Source organism: Lutjanus erythropterus, chromosome 9, assembly GCF_056507025.1.
Source record: "Lutjanus erythropterus isolate fLutEry1 chromosome 9, fLutEry1.hap2, whole genome shotgun sequence".
Classification (NCBI taxonomy): Eukaryota; Metazoa; Chordata; class Actinopteri; order Lutjaniformes; family Lutjanidae; genus Lutjanus; species Lutjanus erythropterus.
The window spans coordinates 4879558-4901990 of NC_139325.1; the positions used below are offsets into that span (position 1 = coordinate 4879558).

The 22433-nt window shown below is 39.3% G+C and overlaps 1 protein-coding gene across 1 annotated transcript in view; it reads right to left on the reverse strand.

Moving 5' to 3' along the window:
- The window catches only part of tsnare1 (T-SNARE Domain Containing 1), a 222811-nt gene that overhangs the window by 107669 nt on the left and 92709 nt on the right, over window positions 1-22433 (reverse strand). The window contains exons 3-4 of the mRNA XM_084725823.1: window positions 9763-9840; window positions 8840-8909 (exon numbers count right to left, since the gene is read on the reverse strand). Coding sequence (XP_084581949.1) covers window positions 8840-8909; window positions 9763-9840 — 148 coding nt within the window. The remainder of the gene's footprint in view (window positions 1-8839; window positions 8910-9762; window positions 9841-22433) is intronic.

A 22433-nucleotide genomic window follows, 5' to 3' on the forward strand; every position in this document is an offset into this window, starting at 1 on the left:
AACCAACAAGTCCATCTGCTAGAACATTTGAGCATATTAATCAGTCTAACTTTATGCCACACCCCCAAGATTACAGTATTTTATTTGCAGCAGTGTGCATAAGACTGACATGACTCTATCATAACCATGACATGACACCTGTCATCACAATGAAGAAGTCATTCAGTCAGTTGTGTTGTTTTTAATCCAAAGTTGACAATGTTTAAGATGTCTTTGCTCTGACAGCATTTGCCAAGACAATATAACCTGTCATAAACAGGCCATAGCAAGCCCAGTTATGAAAATTAAAGATATTGTAAAGTAACAATAAATGTGTGTTCTGAGTTTGTAACACCACATAAACATGTTATTAACCACCCAGCCAAATATGAATGATTAAAAAAATGTGACGTATACAAAATTACGTGTCCGCTTCTCTGTCTCAGTGTCAAACGCCACTGTGACCTTTTTCTTCTTGTTACGCCATTTTCATTTTTTTGTCTTTTTCATCTTTTTATGCTTTTTTATATTGTTTTTCATCTTGAATAAAAACTAAAGTAACAAGCCTGTTTTGAACTGTGTTAAAATGTAGGAAGTAAAAGTAAAACGTCCAGAAAAACCCGAAAAACTCAAGTACCTGAAAAATCTAGTTAAGTACAGTAACTAAGTATTTGTACTCTGTTACCACCTCTGGCTTTAAATTAGGCTGAATACTCACACAGCTTCTCTTGTCTGTCCCTCAACATTACGACAAAATGTTCAAAAAGTTTGTAGAAATAAGTGTGAAAATATTGAAAGAAGACAGGATAATGCATTGATACTTCTGAATCAAGACCCTATTTTATAACAATTGAAAGACTAGTTGGCCTATATTAAAGCAGGCTGGGATTATATTACAGCAAAGGATTTTTTTTCACTCAAAAATTAAGAGTTTAAGACAAAAAAATAGTTTGTATGATAAAGATGCAATCACATTAATGAGAAAAAAAAGTACCATATTTTCTTAAATGTAATGAATTAGAAGTAGAGACTAGTAGAAAAAAGGAAATACTCAGGCAAAGTACACATGCCTCAATAGTGTAAGTATGGTACTTAGTTACTTTTCAGTCAGTTTCCTTGTTCCTTGTTGTTGTTGTTGTTGCTGTATTATGATGCACTGTAGCATGCTGTGCCTGCAAAGAGGCTCTTAATCAGTTGGGGGCGCTCTCCTCCAAACACAGCCCCGTGTCCTCTGGCGTGTTACAGCCAGAGCACCAGTGAATGCCTAATGCGCTAACAAAGACAATGACACTCAGAGGGTGCCGGCCATTAATCCACTTAGACTTTTTGCCGTGTGCATTTCCACGATTACAGGGGCGGGTCAAATTCTATTAACCGTGAGATTTGAGTTTTTTGCCTGAAGACAGGCAGGCAGATGGCGGGTTACCATTCTAACCACGGGCACAAACAAGACTTGCTTTTATTTCATAAAAACTCAAGAGTGTTGCTTCTCGCAGAGGAACACGTGTGTGTGTGTGAGACGGTGTGTTGGTGTGTGAGATTAATGCAGCGCAGGCATGTGTATGGCCTTTTTCACCGTGACTGCATAGAGATCAGATAGTCCTCCGTATGCTACTGCAGTGAATCATGAAGGGGAAGCGCAGAGTGTAGGGGGTGTCAGTGGGTGTTTGGATGGGTGAGGGTCAAAGGTTCGATTTCCACTGGGTGTAGACATTCTCTGTTTTTAAAAATCATTTTAGAACCTGAATCACTCTCCCCTTTAAAGTGAGCGTTTGGGTGAATTGCTGCAGTTTTCTGTTAATGTTCTGCCATCTTAATGATCTCAGAATGATCTGTCTTGGGTAAAATCTAGCTTACACTAATGTAAGGTCCATCCACTACTCTGGGGTGGATTTTGCCTTTGTATTGGCGTGCTCTAACTCTAACCATGGCCCTAATTTCTGACCATTACCATCTACAAGTGGCGAACCGTGACTATTAGATCTGGGGCTTCAGTTTGGACCAAAACTTAACAATGCACACCAAAACTAACAAAAAAAAACCAAAAACAAACAAAAAAAAAAAAAAACAGAAAAAGGGCAAAAGATTCAGCTAAAATAAGCGGCAGGGAGCCAGATAGCTTGTGACAATAGCAGGCGTCTGTAGTATGTAGTTGTCACATGTCAAACCCAGTAGAGGGCAGCAAACGCCACACAATATAGCAGAACAAGTAATGTCTTCCTAGAGTTTTCTGTACTTAAACTTGTACTGAACAGCAGATAACAGCCATTTACTCTTATAAATTTGGATAGGTTATAATGAAGTTTGTGTTTGATAGTAAAATAAAGTAATTTCAGTCTCCAAAATAACACAGTCCTTTACAGATCCTCTGCTACACTGCTAAAGCCCACCTCGAAAAAGACAGTGCTATCAAGCTAGCCACCTCGTCTGCTAGACTACCTACTGTAAATCAAAATTTGATTGGTTGATTCACCTGTCACTTTCTGCACAAACATACTGACTGAGGTCTTCTGTTCTAGCGGTGAAGTCCAAACCAATGACTGAGCTAGCTCTAATCTTTCTCTGCCTAGAGACAACAACACAAAAATCTGATTGATATCTCCATTTTTTGACTGTTTTTAAGACAGCAACCCTTTCATTTCTGAAACAAACTTCCATGGAAAATTAGGTGAAATAGCCTAATAAGTAAATGAAAGTAATCAAGTTTAATATATTCAAATATAACATTTGAAATGCTGATGTGTTTTGGCCTTGTCCCCTTCTACTCATCTTACCTGAACCAAATTATTTCAAAGGTGAAGTCTATTGGGGACTGAACAAAGCACAACAAGAAGCTCGGCAGTCAAATACTGAAGAGGTCCATTCCTCAGAAGAGGTTCCTTGGCAACATACAGTCTATCTGTAATGAGACATGCTTTAAACGCAGGCCTCACAAGCAAAAATGAGAAAGTACATTTTTCAGTGTACCTCTATATTGTAATTTACTCTGCATCAGATTATACCAATAATAAGCACTTTGTATGTTAGGCTACCACTGTGATTAAAGGAAAATGGATGTAAATAACTTGGGAAATAAAATGCAGATTGATTGATTTACTGATGATTTGACTGATTAAGCTGACTTGACACTAACTGTTCCAGCCATCTCTGATACAAAATTTAACATGCAAATATTAAGTATAATACATACTATATACACTGATCAGGCATAACATTATGACCACTGACAGGTGAAGTGAATAACACTGATTATCTCTTCATCATGGCACCTGAACATTTTGTCCTCAAAGTTGATGTGTTAGAAGCACGAAAAATGGACAAGTGTAAGGATTTGAGTGAGTTTGACAAGGACCAAATTGTGATGGCGAGACAACTGGGTCAGAGCATCTCCAAACCTGCAGCTCTTGTGGAGTGTTCCTGGTCTGCAGTGGTCAGTATCTATCAGAAGTGGTCCAAGGAAGGAACAGTGGTGAACCGACGACAGGGTCATGGGCTTATTGATGCACGTGGGGAGTGAAGGCTGGCCTGTGTGGTCTGATCTCACAGACGAACCACTGTTTCTCACATTGTTGAAGAAGTTAATGCTGGTTCTGATAGAAAGGTGTCAGAATACACAGTGCATCACAGTTTGTTGTGTATGGGGCTGCATAGCTGCACACCAGTCAGGGTGTCCATGTTGACCCCTGTGCTCCACCCAAAGCACCAACAATGGACACGTGAGCATCAGAACTGGACCACAGAGCAATGGAAGAAGGTGGCCTGGTCTGATGAATGACGTTTTCTTTTACATCACGTGGATGGTCGGGTGCGTGTGTGTCCCTTACCTGGGGAACACATGGCACCAGGATGCACCATGGGAAGGCAAGCCGGCGGAGGCAGTGTGATGCTTTGGACAATGTTCTGCTGGGAAACCTTGGGTCCTGCCATCCATGTGGATGTTACTTTGACATGTACCACCTACCTAAGCATTGTTGCAGACCATGTACACCCTTTCATGGAAACAGTATTCCCTGATGGCTGTGGTCTCTTTCAGCAGGATAATGCTCTGTGCCACAAAGAAAAAATGGTTTGAGGAGCACAACAACAAGTTTGAGATGTTGACTTGGCCTCCAAATTCCCCAGATCTCAATCCAGTCGAGCATCTGTGGGATGTGCTGGACAAACAAGTCCGATCCATGGAGGCACCACCTCACAACTTACAGGACTTAAAGGATCTGCTGCTAACATCTTGGTGCCAGATACCACAGCACACCTTCAGGGGTCTAGTGGAGTCCGTGCTTCGATGGGTCAGGGCTCTTTTTGCAGCAAAAGGGGGACCAACACAATATTAGGCAGGTGGACATAATGTAATGCCTGATTGGTAAATACATATATTGGTAGCAGAATGTAAGATTTTGGGCATCTAAGATAGATACAGCAACATCTGTACTGACTACAGACTGGACGTTCAAATAGACAGGTTTCCTTTGTACAAACGGTACAGGGTGCATGAACATTCAAGGGGCAAAGCGGCTTTGGTAGCTGGTCAAAAGATTATAATCAACAGTTGTACATTTGTACATACATTTTGCATGATTTGTAAAGCTTTATTGACTCAATCAAAAAATGCCATTTCAGAGTTGGATCTGTTTTTTAGTCTTTCATTTCTTATTGATATATTATGTAAAATGTTAGCTAACAAAAGTTGAATATCAGTATCAAGAGATCTCTGAATGAAACTGTCCTATTAGCAAAAAGGAGCTGACTCACAAAAACTTGATGGGTTGCTGACACGTCCTAGTAATTTTGCTCAACTTACACAGCAAATTGAGAAGAGTTCATTTTTTTGTTTTAATGAAATTTGAGCAAATGTAGAGTTAATTATACTCTGGATACAGTCTGGTTTGAGAGACAATTTCCCTATTGAGTTGACAGTTAAGCAAGCCAATGCTAACGTTAGCAGTGTTTTCAGCTACAGTCTGCATGCTGTATAGAACAGCACAATAATGAACACGCTGTGCTGCTTTTACCACCTCACTTATTTTAGACCCTAAACAAGCGAGGCAGCATACATTTTTCCATATTGTTACGTTTTATGTTTTCCATATTTTAAAAATGTTTATGTGGCGCAAATGTGCGTAAATGTGTTTTAACCATTTTTTCTTTATTTTAGCAATATTATTTTGAAAGTAACTTACAGTGTTAAAATAGGGGGAAACACTTGTATAGTTACAAGTTACTAGTTACGTGACAGAGTTACCTACATACAACAGTTGAGAAATGCTAACAATGGTTAATGTAACAAAGTGTTCAATTTTAACTCCAAATAACTAATTACACTAAATTTGTGTTTAGGTACCAAATCTCCAAAAAGTTAAATGAACACTGTTCTTCATAACTGCCTCTGCAATCAATTATTATTAATTTTACTAATACCTTAAAGCAGAAGACAAGGAAAAATAATGGTAGGCAGACACTGAAGTAGAGCCTACAACTATTAAACAATTTATCTAACAAAACAACAACAATATATTAAGAACTCTAAGATAAAGAAGACATACCAGCTTGTTTCCATTAAGCACAGACATGTTTTTGCCTTCTTAGCTCTCGTTAAATTGATTTCTCTCTGTGTCAACTTTTCTTTTCTTGGATGTTTTGCAAGTCTGCTAATAATGTTACTAGCTATAACCACTTGGCTAGAGTGCCACAGCTGGAAATGGCTATATGTATAGTTTATTCAGACATTTAGCAGCTAGATGCCTTCAGTGTACAGACAACGAAATCATATAATCATATTCTGGGATGTGTAGTTTATGGACTGGCTGATGAAGATCATGTGATATGACTGAAAGCTCCACAGCATATACTAAATGGACCTTGTAAAGAAACTATTTTCTTGATTAAAGATATCATTACGAGAGGAGAAATACTCCTTGAACCGACGCCTCCTCCCTTTTTTTCCCACTACTTCAGTATTTTGTAAATGGAGTTGCAGATAAAGCCGCCGTTTTGTGTCAGTTTGTCTTCAGACTGACCACTTCAATGCTAACCTTACAGGTACTCACCTTATTCAAACAGCATTTCAGTCAATAAGCCCTCACAAGGAAAACAACAGCACAGTCAATAGACGTTCACAAAGAAAAAGACAGTTCAGTCAATAGTCCCTCATCAAGAAAGCTTGAGGTTGGTTCTTTCGATCTACATGCTGCTTTCTTTTTGTCACCAGAACACTGTAAACATAAAAGACAGTTATTTTTTTGAGTTTCATTTTATTGTTAAAAAGTCATTTTAAAAGTCAGCTTTTGTCCCTGGAATTTTTCTAGGGTTAGAAAAGCCTTGAGATCAGCACACTTCAGTTTGGAATTTTTGGATACGTGTCCCCAATGTCATCAAATTGTGTCACAAAATTCAATTAACTTTAAAGTTCATCACAGGCAACAAGAGAAAACCCCAAAGACTATGCTTCAAAACAAAAGCCTGAAGTTAATGAGCTCTAAAAGTCACGTCAAGTTACATTCTCGAGTCGAGAAGCCTCTTGACTGTTTTCCGGAACAGCCTTTGAAAAACACGGAGAGCTGCTGAATAACACAAAGAGTCATACTGGATGTAATTTGCATCAGTCGGAGGCACTGGATGTGTTGTTTGCATCCAGCATCAATACTGCTGAAGGAAAATGGGCAGTTAAAAATAAAAGCAGCCAAGCATTGTCAGTAAGTTTCCAAGGCGATCATAAAAAATGTTCAATAGAATTGATGACATGCCAGCCAACACAGTGGGATGTAATGCATTTTAAACAGATGCAATCATCTTAGATTGGCCACTTTGTCATCAGCTTTGAATCTGGTAATTGCTGGCAGCTCAACTAAAAAAGAATAATCAATATGAAAGAGGGCAATGAAACAAAGAGAAAATAAGCACTTTTCTGGAAAGCAGAGATAAATGTAACCCTTAAAACGAGCCGGACCACCAAATATGCCCAATGAAAGCACAGGGATTACTGAGAGGTGTCAGCGAGGAAAGATCCATTTCTCAGTAGTAAAATTCTTATACAACACTGCAATACTAAAGAAAAATCCTCCACTGAAAGACAAAATAAAACTAAGAAGTTCAGGAAAATTTACTTCAAATATCAAAAGTAAAAAGTGAGTTTATAAAGCATATCTAATGATCATTGTTGGGAAGGCTAGTTTTTAAGTATAATAGTTACAGATTACTAGTTACACTGTTAAAAATGTAATAATGTAACTTTTAACTATTTCATAAACATAATATAACTCATTATATTTGATTATTTTTCTATCAGTGGTTGTGCAAGAGGGTTATTAGCTAGAAAGCAATTAATTTGCAGCCAACTATTGAATTGAATATTGCCTCAAGCAATCCGTAAGTTACAAGTGTCGAAATACTACTGTTTTAGTATCACGGAATGTAATTTTAAGATTATTTTATGTGAGAATGTAGATGTTAAAACTTAAAATCTGTGGTCGATTCATCACAATAGTGCATAGTTTAAAAATAATTCCGAAGTTTTCGGAGATGTGTCGTCCTGCTAACGGGACGGCTAGCATACCTCACCAGCTAGCAAGATGACCGGGTGGTTAGCATTCATGTTACCCCAAGATGAGCTGAAATGGTGACGTCATCAAGCACGCTACTGTCCCAATTGCAGAATGACCATCCTGCGTCCTCCCGTCCTCGAGAGACTGTACTCCCAAGTCGAACTTGCTAAGTCCGAACTGCCAAGTCCGTAAGTCCAAACTTGGTGTACTTGGTGTTAAGAAAGGGCTTGAGTCTCTTGGGAGCAGAGACGGTTTATACAGTCAGGGGTTGAGGCAGCTCCTTGTGAGCTGTCCCACCCTTCATGGTGTTGCACTCAAATTTGTTGCAATGGTTTAGTTGAACCTCGATGTCTTGAAATACAACAAAAGATGGCATGAAAAGTACATAAGTTATAAGTGTTTAGAGAATTTTAAGTTTTTAAGTTTTAAGTATAAGTTACTGTAATGGATTATAGTTATACTTACTTTGTAATTTAATTATGTAACACCATTATACATAACTCACTACTCCCTAACACTGCTAATGATATACTTTATAATATATTATTAATCATGCATTAATGTTAAGGCAGGCAGTGTGACTGTTGAGGACTGCAACTGATGATTATTTACATTGATCTGCTGGTTCCCTTCTTGATTCATCTACTGTTATTTTGTAAAATGTTAAAAAAAAAAAAGAACTGAGTCCTTCAAATGTCTTGTCTTGTCTAACCCTAACCCTAACCCTAACCCAACTGTCCACAACTCAACTGTGATCTAAGACAAGGAAAATCTGTACAGGCTATTGTCACATTCCACATGCTGAAACCATGAAATGTTTGCCATTTTTACATGAAAAAATTACTTTTAATGATTAGTTATAAAAACAGTTTTAATGGAAAGATGCATTTTTGATAACTGACTAATCAACTAATTTATTAGTTGACTAATCAAGATTGGGGAAGTGGTGGGCTAAACCTGTGATAAATCTCCAGTGGAGCTGCTCAGTGGTCAGCAGATCAGACTGTGGTTGTAAAGGGCAACATGGAGCTGTGAATGTGATCAGAACATTTCTGAGAGCATTGCTTTCAGTGAAACTTCCCCAAAATTTTGTAGACTGGTGAGTAGTTTTTGTTTTGTTGTTAGCTGCCAGGAATCTGTAGTGAAGTAATAAGTACAATATTTCATTCTGAAATGTGGAGTAGAAGTATAGTGTCATGAAATGGGGAGTACTCAAGTAAAATGCAGATAAATTAGAATTGTACTTAAGTACACTGAGTGAGCAAATGTACTCAGTTACAATGGCCCACTGGTGTGTGTGTGTGTGTGTGTGTGTTACTCACAGACTCTGTCGTAGCTCTGCTGTATCTCTGGATGTTCCCAGTGACTGAAGATTCTTCTCTAGTGTGACAACTGGAGGCACAGTGGAAGGATACAAACATTAAGAAAGTACTAGACACATACAGTAACAACACATTCACCCATTCAGCCTTTACTGTCAAACTAATCCAAGCCTTAATTTAACTGAAATCATAGTTTTAAATTCTACTTCAACACAAGGGACCCTGTGGAGCTGTTTATCCATCTAGATAGTTTTGGTGTAGTCAGAGTTTTGGCCATATTGGCTATAGAGATGTCTGCTTTATCTCCAGGATAATGAAACTAAATAGAACTTGGCTTGTGGTGCTCAAAGTACCAGAAAAATACATTAGTAAAAATAAAAATCAGTGTCTCTTTCCAAAAATCATGACCTGGTTATTCAAGATAATCCACAGACCTTGTAGGGAGCAGTCTCATGTAGGGACTACTTTCTCTCTGCAGTAGAATCTACCGGTACGAAAATAGTTTCTGAAATTACTCACAGCAAGGTCTGTGGATTAGTAGTAACAAGTTCATGATTTAGTCAAACACAAACTGGTTTTGAATATTTGAAATGTTTTTTTTTTGTTGTTGTTGCTGTTCTTCTTCTGTAAGATTTTTACAACTATGTTTTATATTTAGGGGATTTTTTTTTTCTTTTATCTGTGCCCATGCACCATGAGCTGCACCCTTGGGATGACACTGCCTCTCTTCTCACCTTAATCCTCACACTACATTAACCCTGACCTACCTTCATCCCTAAACCCAGATCCTAATCTCAGAACCCATCTGAAGAGAGGAAGACTGCCCAAGATGTCCTTGGTCAAAGGTCTTGCAGTATTTACTGTGTGGACAAGGACAAATGCATGCACACACACACAGTTGTATTGATGAATGGGCTCTTTACCATTGGCGTTGATCTGGAAGATATTGGAGGAGGTCTCCTGAAACACATCTTGCAGTTCTGAGGGGCTGACCTGTGTGGCTTTGGAGAAAGAAAAAAAAAACATGATATCAGCAAACACTTGTCGGCCCAGCAGAGCAGGACGCTGCAAGAGCTGACCACACAGTGTAGGACTGCTGCCATCAAACAGACACAACATAAATACCCAGCTAAGAACATGTTCATACAAGTCTTTCTTGAATTCTCAAAAGTCAACAAGGTTATAACAAGGTCTACAAGTGTTATTTTCTGATTGGCCAAGAGGAGAATATCATCACTGCTGAGTGATGGTTAGTGTTACCTTGGGAAGCTGTTGCTAAGTTGCAAAAAACACATGCATGCTGTTGTAGTCAGTTCTTTCATCCAGCCTTTTTGCTTTTCTTGTATAAAAACAGTGGATTTACATATCTTCAACGTGTTAAAGCTGCATTAATCAGTGAACTAATCAATGGTTCAAATAAACACATGTAATATGAAAAACCTACAGAGAATTTCCACCCAATGGTGCCGTTTCTGAGCCAGTTTACCTGACACAAACGCTCCCTCTCATCAATCTCATTTGTGTTTTCTGCATGCTGCACTCCCCCAGAGAGACCAAAATAATCATTTAATGCAGTAGTTTTGTGTGGTATCACAATTCCTTATTTGCTTTTTGCTTGTCATTTCGTCTGCACTGACTTACATTGTGCAGAGATGAAGTGTCATTTTACGCTGTCACAGTGAAAAAATATCAGGTGACATAAAAAAAGAGCAGACGAGGTTGGGTCAGATGGATTAAACAAACACAGGACAGAAAATACATAACTAACAAAAAATGTAAATTTATTTTTAAACTATTGTTTAAATCATGTGTAAAACATGGAGGTATTCGATCAAATGTCAAAATATTTAAATAAATTGAAATGAATCAATGATATTGACACACTAACGTATGCATATTTTAAAAAATGTTCGTTTTGGTCATTTGCTTGGTTTATAGTATTTTATTCTTATTTTAACCTAAACCATGATCTTTTCCTAAATCTAAGCAAACTGACTGTTTCACATTAACTGGGAGTTTGTTATTGCATGGCGACGAAGGTCAGCTGACTATGAAGATGAAGTTCTCATGACTGTTGTGATGAAGGTTCATTCCTGCACATTCAAAACATGAAATGCACTGGACTAAATGATGTTAAATGACATGTAAAAAGCTTAAAATGTGTTGACATGACACACAAAATGTCCTTAAAAGTTTTTTTTTTTTTTTACACTATCCCATGAGATCACATTGAGATGTGCTCTTCTAGACTTGAAGTTCAGTTAATTTGGCTTAGATCAAGGTTACATATAATAATAATAATAATAATAATAATAATAATAATTCATGAATTTTACATTCATGCTCTGGTTCATGTCCACACACTTCTAAAATATATACCTTTAATGCTTCTAACTAGTATATTTATATTCTCTGGTGTCACAGAGTTTATAAAGAACTAAATAAATCAACCGCACGTTATGAACAGTGAAAAACAGAGACAGATGGGAAAAAAAAGAGGTGTCTTGTACAGTACTATTATGTAGGCGTGTTACTGTGGGATCAATATGTTGCACATTTTTTAATGGACTTAATGAACTGACAAAGTGCACAAAGTATGATACAAGCTCAACAAACCACAGTTTGAACTGTCTACCAGCCGTGACAGTGGGGCTGGTGATGTTTGTTTCCACCTCGTGAGTCACCCACTGGAGCAGGAGCTACCACAGAGGCGGTTTTAACACTTTGGCAGGTGTTTATTTGTCTGTGGACAGTTTTTTTTTTTTAATACGATAGCATCACAACCATGAAAGACAGAGAGAGAGACTTTACAGGTGTGTATTTGAGATCAAATGAAGGCAGAGCTTGAAGATGTGTGTGTGGTCCTACCCAAGAGTGGTGAGTACTCACGCAATAATGACTACTGAGTATTTGTGGATGTTGACAGGCATCATGGCTGGTGACATCGAGGGATGCATCAGTACCACCTCTTTTCAGTACAAGTACAAGTATTTACATTTGGATACTTTGCCGATACTGAGTACCTGGGTACTTAATAATGTCATTACGGTTCTTACAATGACGATGTAAAAAATGTTTCATTTTCATCAGATGTTCCTAGCCACTGATAGTGTAACCGTGGTTACTCTACACTTTACATTTTGGGGTTATTTGCTTAAACTGCGAATTTTGTTTCAGTAGGAATAATTCCACAACATTATAATGGACATGTGTTAATTATGTATGTACAACACTTCAAGTATTATTTTAATCATAAGTTTACATGTGTAGTATTTAAGTTGCTTCTTTGTGTCCCTCTTACCACTGAGCTATTTAGTTCCTACCTGCCATTGTTTAGGACGGACTTCTAGCTCCGACTCACCCTGATGAAGACGTGTGTTGGTCAATACACATTGGTCATTTTGAGCTCTTTTTGCGATGTAAAATAAAGGCATTTTAATCCTATACAACCATTACAGCATGCCTTGGAGTGTTTTTGAAAGAGTCTTGCATTTGTGGCTCTGTGCTGGAACTGTTTCACTCATGCAACGAGCCCTTCATCTGAACAATAGGACCTAGTTTTGTCCAGTTGATCGGGTAAAATTATGCAGATATCAAAAAAAAATATTGTGGTTGACCCATTTTCTTTCACACCACAAACGAAATGCACCAGAGTTCTTTTGGAAGTGGATCAAAATCCTCCTTTTCAACCTGCTTGGCTGTTCGGTCAACACCAGACAGCTGTCGCACACATGAACACTAACCAGGCAAACACAACAGGGCCAGCTGAACTGAACTGAACAGGTTAGGTGTGAAAGCATCCTCAGTGGCTGGAAAAAAATTATAACAAGTGCACTGATATTGTGGTCACAGGATGGACTGGATGTATTATTTCCAGGGGTGCAGTGGATCACCTCAAGGATGGTTCAGATCGCATCGCAGTCTGGATTCAAAGATCAGATCTTTTTTTTGGATCAGCAAAAAAGAAAAAAAAAAAGATGAAATTAAGGTTAAATATTTTTTAAAAATGCACTTGGCTTTGATCTCTCTTTGTAGTCATCATCATAGTAATGTAGAATTAAATACTACCACTACTGATAATAATTATAATAAAATACGTATTCCCTACTACACTCTGTTGTCTGGCGTAATGTTCCACTCAGCAGGATTTTTCTTTTTTTTAATACCTTTATTTAACCAGGCAAGTCATTTTAGAACAAATTCTTATTTACTACTGCTGCCTGGCAAAAGGCAAGAGCCTCTTGTGGAAAGCTGGTAGGAACTGAAAGGGTAGTAAAAGTTACAAGACAGCAACACACACGATGGCCATCACATAAAAGCAGCAACAGTAGACGGCAACAATAGCTGAACAATCATGTACAGCAACAAACAAAAAGAAAAGCAGGAAACAGCAAAAAAAAACAAACAAGCAAAGCAACAAACAGCAAAATGACAAAAAATAGGGAGGCTGAGAGACAGAGCACTGAAAAAAGAAAAGAAGAAGCATGCATTTAGCAATAGAGAGTAGCTGGCAGACAAAAGATTACAAAATGTTACTGGATCACAAAACAGCTGCATATATCATGTCCACAATAAAGTGCATGAAAACTTGTAAATGAAATTTTCCAATATAAATAAAGTTCTTGTTATTATTATTAAGTCTGTCACAAACAGGCAGACACAGATCTGCTCTGATGAGCTGAGAGGAGCTGTGTGTAGAAATTAAGACAAAGTTACAATTAACATCACAATCTTATGAGTTATTTCTATGAAGACGAGCCAGCCCAGTCTTCCAGTTACACCAGTGACAATGCTCAATGTCGCAGCCGTGATTTCACTCAATGGAGGTGATGTGACGGCTTTTAAATCAGCTGCTCTTCCTGTTGTTTTAAGCATCCACTGCCACAATGAGATGTACTGCAGCGTTGAATACAGCGCATCTCGTCCTGTCTTTTCATTATAACTCTGCACTGAGATTCATTGAAATAAAACTTTAAAAAGTCACAGCAGCAGAACTGTGTTTCACTCCATGATGGTTGATTTTAGTCTGTGAATCGTATGTGGGCTGAACCATGGGAGGTTCTCTGTATGTTCCACCACTAATTATTTATACAAGACAGCTGACTTGTACATAGATAAGTAAGAATAAAACACCATTTGGATAGAGAAATTGATTCTCCATGCTGATGTTTTGTTCACATTCAAAATTCAACTGAAATACTTTCTTTCTTGTGCAATTTTGGGCAGGTTACATTTTGATAGTGGTAGCATGTAATTTAACAAACACTGCTGCCTTTAAACTGTCTGTGCAGGAGAAACAAACAGTGTATGCCTCGCACCATTTAATCTGACTTTCCCGGCATGGTGACTAACGCAGCCTTATGTGCCAATGCAATATTCCCAACTCTGCTTTTGTAAATTTAAACAATTGTAAAAAGTTAAACACATCAAGCTGAGCTGACAAAGGGAGTTCTATAGAATACATGTATAGCCTTGACTTTTAAGAACTGAGACATCAAAGTTACTTTAATTAGCAGAGATAGGAAGAAAATTGACATTTACAGTAATTATATCGAAATACTGTGCATTGTTATTAGAATGAATAGATGTGGAAATTGAATGGACATCAAAGGCTGCGGGAGCCTCTAATGTAGAATCTAACTGCAGTGATGATGATAGAGTGGACGGGGAAAATGGCACTAAGCCACAGGCTGGCAGCGGGAGTGGTGAGTCTGCCGTATAAGTTATGTGGGCAGCGCCATTTTCCTTTTTCAAAAGCACATGTCATTGCAAATGACAGGGAGGGTTAATGGCCCGGAGCCATTACAGCGGGCTGAGATCAACATCACGACCTGTATAAGCTGCACGCGCGAGCCATCTCAGCCACCCTTTTGTCAAATACCACACCCAGAAGATGAGTGCAGTTGGTATTTTTTTCCTGACATGGTCAAAATTGCAGGTGAAAATGTTTAAAAGCTGCTGTGTTTGGGGTGGGGGTGGGGGGGTGGAGGGGTGTCACACAGCGGCCTGAGATAAAGAGAGACAATGGACAATGACACAGATATTCATGGCGTGGGGCTGGAGGAGGAATTGCGAGACCTCGACTGTACATCACAAGTCATTAACTCCACTCACTGAGCTATAGTGACAAATGGTCCAGGTAATTACATGATTGCATGCAGTCACTCGAGCTGCATTACAAGATTCTGATACATTTGGAAATGAGTAATTTCTCAACTGAGAGACCTTTAGTGAATTTTTAATGTTACCTCAGCGCACACACATATCTTTAACACACGCTTTGTCCACCTCTCATTTACTATGATTGATGGATATCATGTGTGCATGTTACAGTGAAGGTAGCCTGGCTGATCAGAGGATGGGCTTCCAGGATGGATGTATGACCTGCGTATGTGTTCAGTACAAGAATCCCATATTCCCACTCAGCACAGACTGGTGGGGATAAATACCCTGCCTGGCCAAAAAAGTCACCACCAAGTTATTTACCCCTAACTGATGCAGTGAGGGTCAGAATTATTGACCTTCATCAAGTGAAGAAAACAACTAAGGAGACTGATGAACTAATAAAACTGGGTTAAGAACTGTCAAACACATTATTAAAACCTGGAAGGATAGTGGTGAACCTTCATCTTCAAGGAAGAAATGTGGTCAGAAAAAAATCTTGAATGATCATGATCAGAAAAAAGTCAACAGTAGAACTCATGGCTGTGTTCAGTAGTGAAAGTAAGAGTGTTTCCACACACTGTGTGAAGAGAACTCAAGGGATTGGGACTAAACAGCTGTGGAGCCTTAAGAAAACCACTTATCAGTGAGGATAATCAGAAAAAAGGCTTCAGTTTGCCAGGGAGCATAAAGATTGGACTGTGGAGTGATGGAACAGACTGATGAGTCCAGATTTACTCTGTTCAAGAGTGATGGGGGCATCAGGGTAAGAAGAGAGGTGGATGAAGTGATGCTCCCATCATGCCTAGTGCCTACTGTACAAGCCTGTGGGGGCAGTGTTATGATCTGGTTCCTTCAGTTGCTCAGGTCGAGGTTCAGCAACGTTATGAACGCAAACAATGAGGTCAGCTCACTACCTGAATATACTGAATGATCAGGGTTTTACATCAGTGGATTTTTTCCTCCCTGATGACACGAACATATTCCAAGATGACAATACCAGGATTCATTGGGCTCAAACTGTGAAAAGAGTGGTTCAAGGAGCATGAGACATAATTTTCACACATGGATTGTCCACTGCAGAGTCTCTGGGATGTGCTGGAGAAGACTTTACACAGTGGTCTGACTCTCCCATCATCAACACAAGATCTTGGTGAAAAATGAATGCAACTCTGGACAGAAATAAATGTTGAGACATTGCATAAGCTTAACAAAAGGATGCCATGGTGAATGTGTGCCCTAATCAAGGTTGGCCAGGCAGTGTATATGTTGAACACATCACAACACTATGTCTACCTTCACCCTGAAGTAACTGTCTATGGTCCTATTATTTGTCTACCATGTCTTTGGCCTGGTCCACACCTTCACAGGTATCTTTAAAAATTATGTTTTAACACCAAAACAATCTCAGTCTGGACGAGCCTCTTGGCACCATCTCTGAAAAAAATCTCTGTCCATATTAACACACGACATAAAAATTCACCTGCACTGGACATGCACATGCCAGTACAACTGTTATTACTAAACCAGTTTACAACATGTTTATATCTAGCTGCATCGCTAACCGCAAACAGACAGATAGTAATTTAGCTGGTGTTACAGCTAAATAATATGTGCAAAATGAACATAACAACAGATAGTGATGTGTCTTAGATATGCTCAAGGTTTGTGATATAATTCTAGTAAGCAGGTCTGAGACCTCAGTATTTGATTTGAGTTTGTCATGCAGGACCTTGTTTCTTTCCTGCCGAGTTCCTTCAAAAACTGTGTGCAAGCATACCTAAAAGAATTGATTCTGTTTTGAAGGCAAGGGGTGGTCACACCTGCCTAAAACTTTTGCACAGTGTTGTAGTTTAACAGGTGTTACACCATGTTTGGTGACCTGTCACATTAACACCAGAAGGTATTTTATATCTCATCACTGGTACAGTTAGTCTTGTGCACTAATGAAAGTTGTGATTATAGGTTTGGATGGGCCATGGAACATTTTCAGATTTTAAACTGGGAATGGCTGCACAATGTGTACTTTCGCTGGTAGTAACCCTATACTAGTAGATGTGTCTTGTAGATCTCAAGAGCTCACAATTGACACTGCACCTCCTTTGGTTCTCAGCAGAACACCCGCCCAGTGTGAAGTGGACTGGATTAATGGTTGTAGAAGAAAAATATACAGGCATACATTCATACATACAGACAAATGGAAAGACAAAGACTCCATCCATTTTGGTAAATTACTGGTTGGTCATACCGGGTGACACCCTGGAAGCAATTTTGCCTCAGAAATTCCATGAAAGGCCATCATGCTTGCTGATAACATGCTGTGTGCATTAAAAGTGAAAGAAAAATGTATCTCATCAATAAGAATTATAGGACTGTACAATGACAGGTGAAAAATCGGTAGACATTTAAAAAGCATTTTAGACATAGATTGTTGGAGTGATGTTTGGACTGGTGAATGGACAGATTTACTGAGATTTTAAATGCAATATACCAAATTAAATTATTACTTTTTAAAGGGTGGTGAAGGGGACTAAAGTCTGTTACTGCTAAAGTTAAAATGAGTGTTACATTATGCACCCTTGGTTCTATAAATTCTGGGTAACCATCAGATGTCATATCTAGACATTAGAATGTCTAAAAAACATTTAGACATGGTGAGAGATAGACGAACATCGGAGGAACAACAGAACTGTGAGTGTCAGTGGTTGTGGGTCACCAGGAGGTCAGGCAGAACATGCACGGGGGGTTGCTGGAGTGTACAGACCACCTTTATCATTATATTTTTATTCAATAATCGCCTGATTAACCTTAAGATTGATCAGCTTGTCTTGATAAATACCACTAAAGTTCCCACTGAACAAAAAATTATATTTTCTCTGCTTATGACACACTTTAGGATGGTAATGCCCACCAATGGATACGTTTGGCAACTTTTTCATCCTCCACAAAGTATAATGACAACTTCTGCCAAACACTTTAATCTAATGGTCTAGTTTAATGGTGTGTTTAAACAAACAGAAACAAAAAGGAAAAGAAAGTCTAGGATGTTAATCATGTTTGATGGAAACTGACATGATGCCAAGCCTCCGTTCCACAGGTGGAGTATCATCTGAGTGGCGTATGCCACACTCTCTGCACATAAAATGAAGACCTGCCAATATTTGTGGACAGATAACATGAATCCTCTGCTTTTAGGATGAGAAATAAGGGCTATCTAGTCAACTGTCACTGAGTGGGTTGTGCTGTGTAGGAGTCGCCTTGTTGAACAGTGTAGCACTGTCCTCCTCATGGACTTGTGTCATACTTGTCAAATGGTTTACACTTAACCTGTGCTGCCATCACCTCCCTACCAGTGCCAAACTGGTGTAGAAGGAGCTGATAGACTTTTTAAGGTCCACTGTACCACCGCTGCTCCCACTCGTCCCTGGCTATTTGAAAAACAGAGGCTGACCACACTGATCAATTCAACACAATGGAGTTACCATCCTACAGCCTGGCAGATTGCACACGTCTGCTCATTATGTAAGTTACAGCAGCCAGAGGGTGACAGTTGAGTTTCAACTAAATTCCACCAGACATGGCTGCATCGCGTCATGGCAGCACTGCAGCAGCTGGAGCTGACTGCAGCCATTCTACAATGCTTGTGATTCCACCAGAAGCGCCTCGGAGTGTCCCAGAAGCGGCTCTCCACTCCGCTCTTCTTCAAATACGCGCTGAGTCTATTTTTGACGACGTCAATCAGCACAGAGCAGATCAATCGGGCAGGAAGAGACTTCAAACTGGATAGCATCCATGGTAGAAGCACTAAGAGCAAGGAAAGCAAAATCAAACAAGTAGACATAAACGCTTCTGAGACACTGCTGTCGGGAGACGCAGGCATGCGGAGGATGGATTAAAACCGTGGTGCAGATATGCCGTACCTGGTGGAATCAACCAGTATTGCATCCTAACTCAAGGGGATATGCCCTAAGCCTGTAACAAATTTCACATCACAGCAGTTTGTAAATGTAGAAAATTTACTACACATGGAAATGAGCGCAACTTAACGAGAGCTGATGCTGAGCTGTTCTGACGTGTCGTGCAGGTCTGAGAAGAACTTTCAGAAGCTAAACTTTTAGTTGTGTTTTCTCTTCAGCCAAAGTAAGGTGAGAAGTAACATCTGTCTTGTGTTGTGACGCTGAACTGAAAACTCTGCAAAAGTAACTTTATGCATTATTTTATTTTGTGTTTCTAATTCTCTCTCTTGTCTCTGTCTCTCATTCTCTCCGTCTCTTTCTGCAGAGTCTCTCTCCCTCTGTGTGTCTGTTCAAACTTTAACACAGATTTTACACCTGCTTTTCCCAGATGTTAAATTTCAGACAGTTTCCTCTGCTGTGTGTCTGCAGTGATAAATCAGGTGCAGCAGCTATTCATGCAAATTTCCATTCCCTCTCCTCATATTTTACACTTCTGAACAGGCAATACTGCATGAGACCAAACATGCAATTTTCAGTGAAGTTGCTTTTCTTTCATTTTACCTGTGTAAAACCCTGGAGCGGTCCTTTTGTAAATAAGAACAAGCACAACTTGACTTTTTCTCTCCTAAAAAGGGCTGCAAATCTTCAGTAAATATTCCCCAAGGGGAGCCAGTAAAGCTAAGCTAAGCAGCAGATTCACCACATATTCATATGGGTGTGACATTAATTGCATAGGTGTCAAGTCCACTGGGTTGCTTTAAAGTGGAGCCTCCATAAAGTAAAAGTATCTCTGTGCATAGGCAACTCCAGCTACAGTAAGACCAATACCAGTATCTTTAAAGGGGGAGTCAGTGATTCTGGAGAAAGACTGTTAAGTCACTTGCTGTGTCTCAATTGGGTACTTCTGTTAGTACACTGTCATGTCCTCAGTACATGGGTAGACAGGGTAGAGCTCTCTCAAATTGAGGATGGCCGTAGTGCCCTTATCGGAAATGCTGTTCACAGCTTCTACTTGGTGAATAAACTGAAACCAGGTGGAGCTTCACAGCCATCCACTAAATCATCTACTGGCTTGTCTGATCATGTGGGTTCAATTTCACTTTGTTAAACATGAACATCTTTTTAATCTTGTTCAGTTTTGTTTGCCTTCAATTTCTCAAATACGCAATAATCTCTGCCAGCCCTCCCTCCTCCTACCAGCTGAAAATGCACCAATATGTTGGTCCATATTTGATTTGCAGTACCAAAACTTTGCAAACCAAATAAACATATTGATGGCTGTGCTTGTGGTGCTTATTGATTAAAAAAAACATGCATAACTTATGTGTGTATAATTTTGTCTTCAGTGGCTGCTTCCTCAGCCTCCTGGGCCACCATGTTCACAAGTTTGATAACCCTGCCTCTTCCACTATGTAGATAAGATGGTGACTGTTGACGGCAAGAAATGTCCAACGTTCCACACTCAACTTTCTGTTCCTTTTGAATTAAACACGCAGGTACTCACAGTGTACTTGTAAATGTAAATATGAATGTACTCAAAACAGGAAGTGTAAGTACAGAAGTATGCAACTTGAGACACAGCATCATTCCCTGGTCGGTCCAAGCCACTAAACCAAAGCATCTGTATTAGATGACCTGGGAATGGGAGTCAATCAACAATCTAATTCATTTGATATCAATCCTGTGAATGGAAGCATTCCTGAAATAATCCTTCAGCATCTTATGAATTTATTTTTATCAGATGCCACAAGCATGTAGCAACACTTTTGAACACTGTGATGGCATTTCAGCAGTGTCTATTCTGTCAAATACTCCAAGCTTGACTTCACCACACTGCAGACTGTATGGGTCGTAGCTGCTGCAGTAGTGGGCCAATCATACGTTTCATTAAATCAAAGAACACTTGTGGTGCCTCACTGCAAGCAAAACCACACAAATAGACATTTTTTCTAGATCTGGCTATAAAAAGAAACACATGCAGGTATCATTTGACTGGATGTTGATGGAGTTTCAATACTACCCCTGGACAAGCTCCCACTTTGTCATGACCTGGCTCAAAGGAAGGTAAAAATCAAGAGACAACACATGAGTCTTTAAAGTAAAATAAAGAAGACTAAATTGAGTATGTATGTAGGTCAGTTCATCAGTAATGTTAGTAATGTATGGGTGTGTTCAGGTATTGGGGAATGAAAATAAAACAACCAAAGACCAAACAAAACAAGTAACCCAGACAGAGGAGAATGACCAGATGCTCAGGCACCCTTTGCCACCAGCGCTTTTGGCTGCGCCGAGCCAAACCAACCACACCAAATCGCATTTTCATTATCACTTTCAGCATGCCGAGCTGCACTGAGCCGTGACTGAGATGGACCTACTCTGGAGTGGGGCCAAGGCAAGCGAGCATCTAGACCACAGTCAGAATCAGTGCCTCAGGTAGATTTGGTCTTGCAGTGACTGCACTGAAACAGAAAGCATGTACAGTATAATCAAAGCTATTGCCCTTTATGGCAGTGAAGTGTGGGGTCCACTTACTCATCAGGACTAGTATTGGTGGGACATAAATCCCATAGAGGCCCCACATGCAGAATTCTGTAGGTCCATGTTAAACATCCAAAGAAAAACACCAACCTAAGAATGCAGGGTGGAATTAGGCTGTTACCCATTGATTACAAACATTAAAAAAAAGGACACTTACATTTTGGTTACATCTTAAATCGAGCCCTCAAGACATGCTAAGATTTCAGGCACTACAAACCCAAGAGCTGAACATCCAAAAGAGTCCCTTCTGTCAGCTGGTCCTGAGACTCACTGATCAAACCACACCCAATACAATTTAACCTCAGACCAGCACTGCCCTCCAACCACCAATCAGAGTAAACCAAATTACCGAATTAACAGTAGATGTCTATCTGGAAAATTGGACAAATCAAAACAAAATCTAAAAACAAACTCAACTGCTATGTGGCCCTAAACCATGGATATAAACTGGCAAATTATCTCTTTGCTGTCAGAGATACAAAGCAGAGATGGACCTTGAACAAATACAGATTCAGAGACTACAGTTTGGCCATAGAGAGGGAGGACGATAGAAGAAGTCCTGACTGCCAGGAAAGGAAAGAGTCTGTGGTCATTGAATGATAGATGAATTAGTGACAGAGATAAACATCCTCTTAATATGTAATAAACACAATAAAATCAGAGCAGAAACTTTAGGAAATTGAATTTAACCTCATGATTCCCTGCAGTGGCACAATACTTCCTTACCTTGCCTCCTTCACAGAATATACATGAATGAAAACATGAACAAAATTGAGTGAGGCACAACTCACAGTGCAGATATCTGTGGACAATGTGTCTCAGCAGCTGCCATGCCAGTTTCATAAAAATTTAAGATATTATTGGCCGGAAATACATCAGTTAACTAAGGATATTCTCAGTGTCAATGTTGGGCAAGTTACTGAAAATTAGTGGCTAAT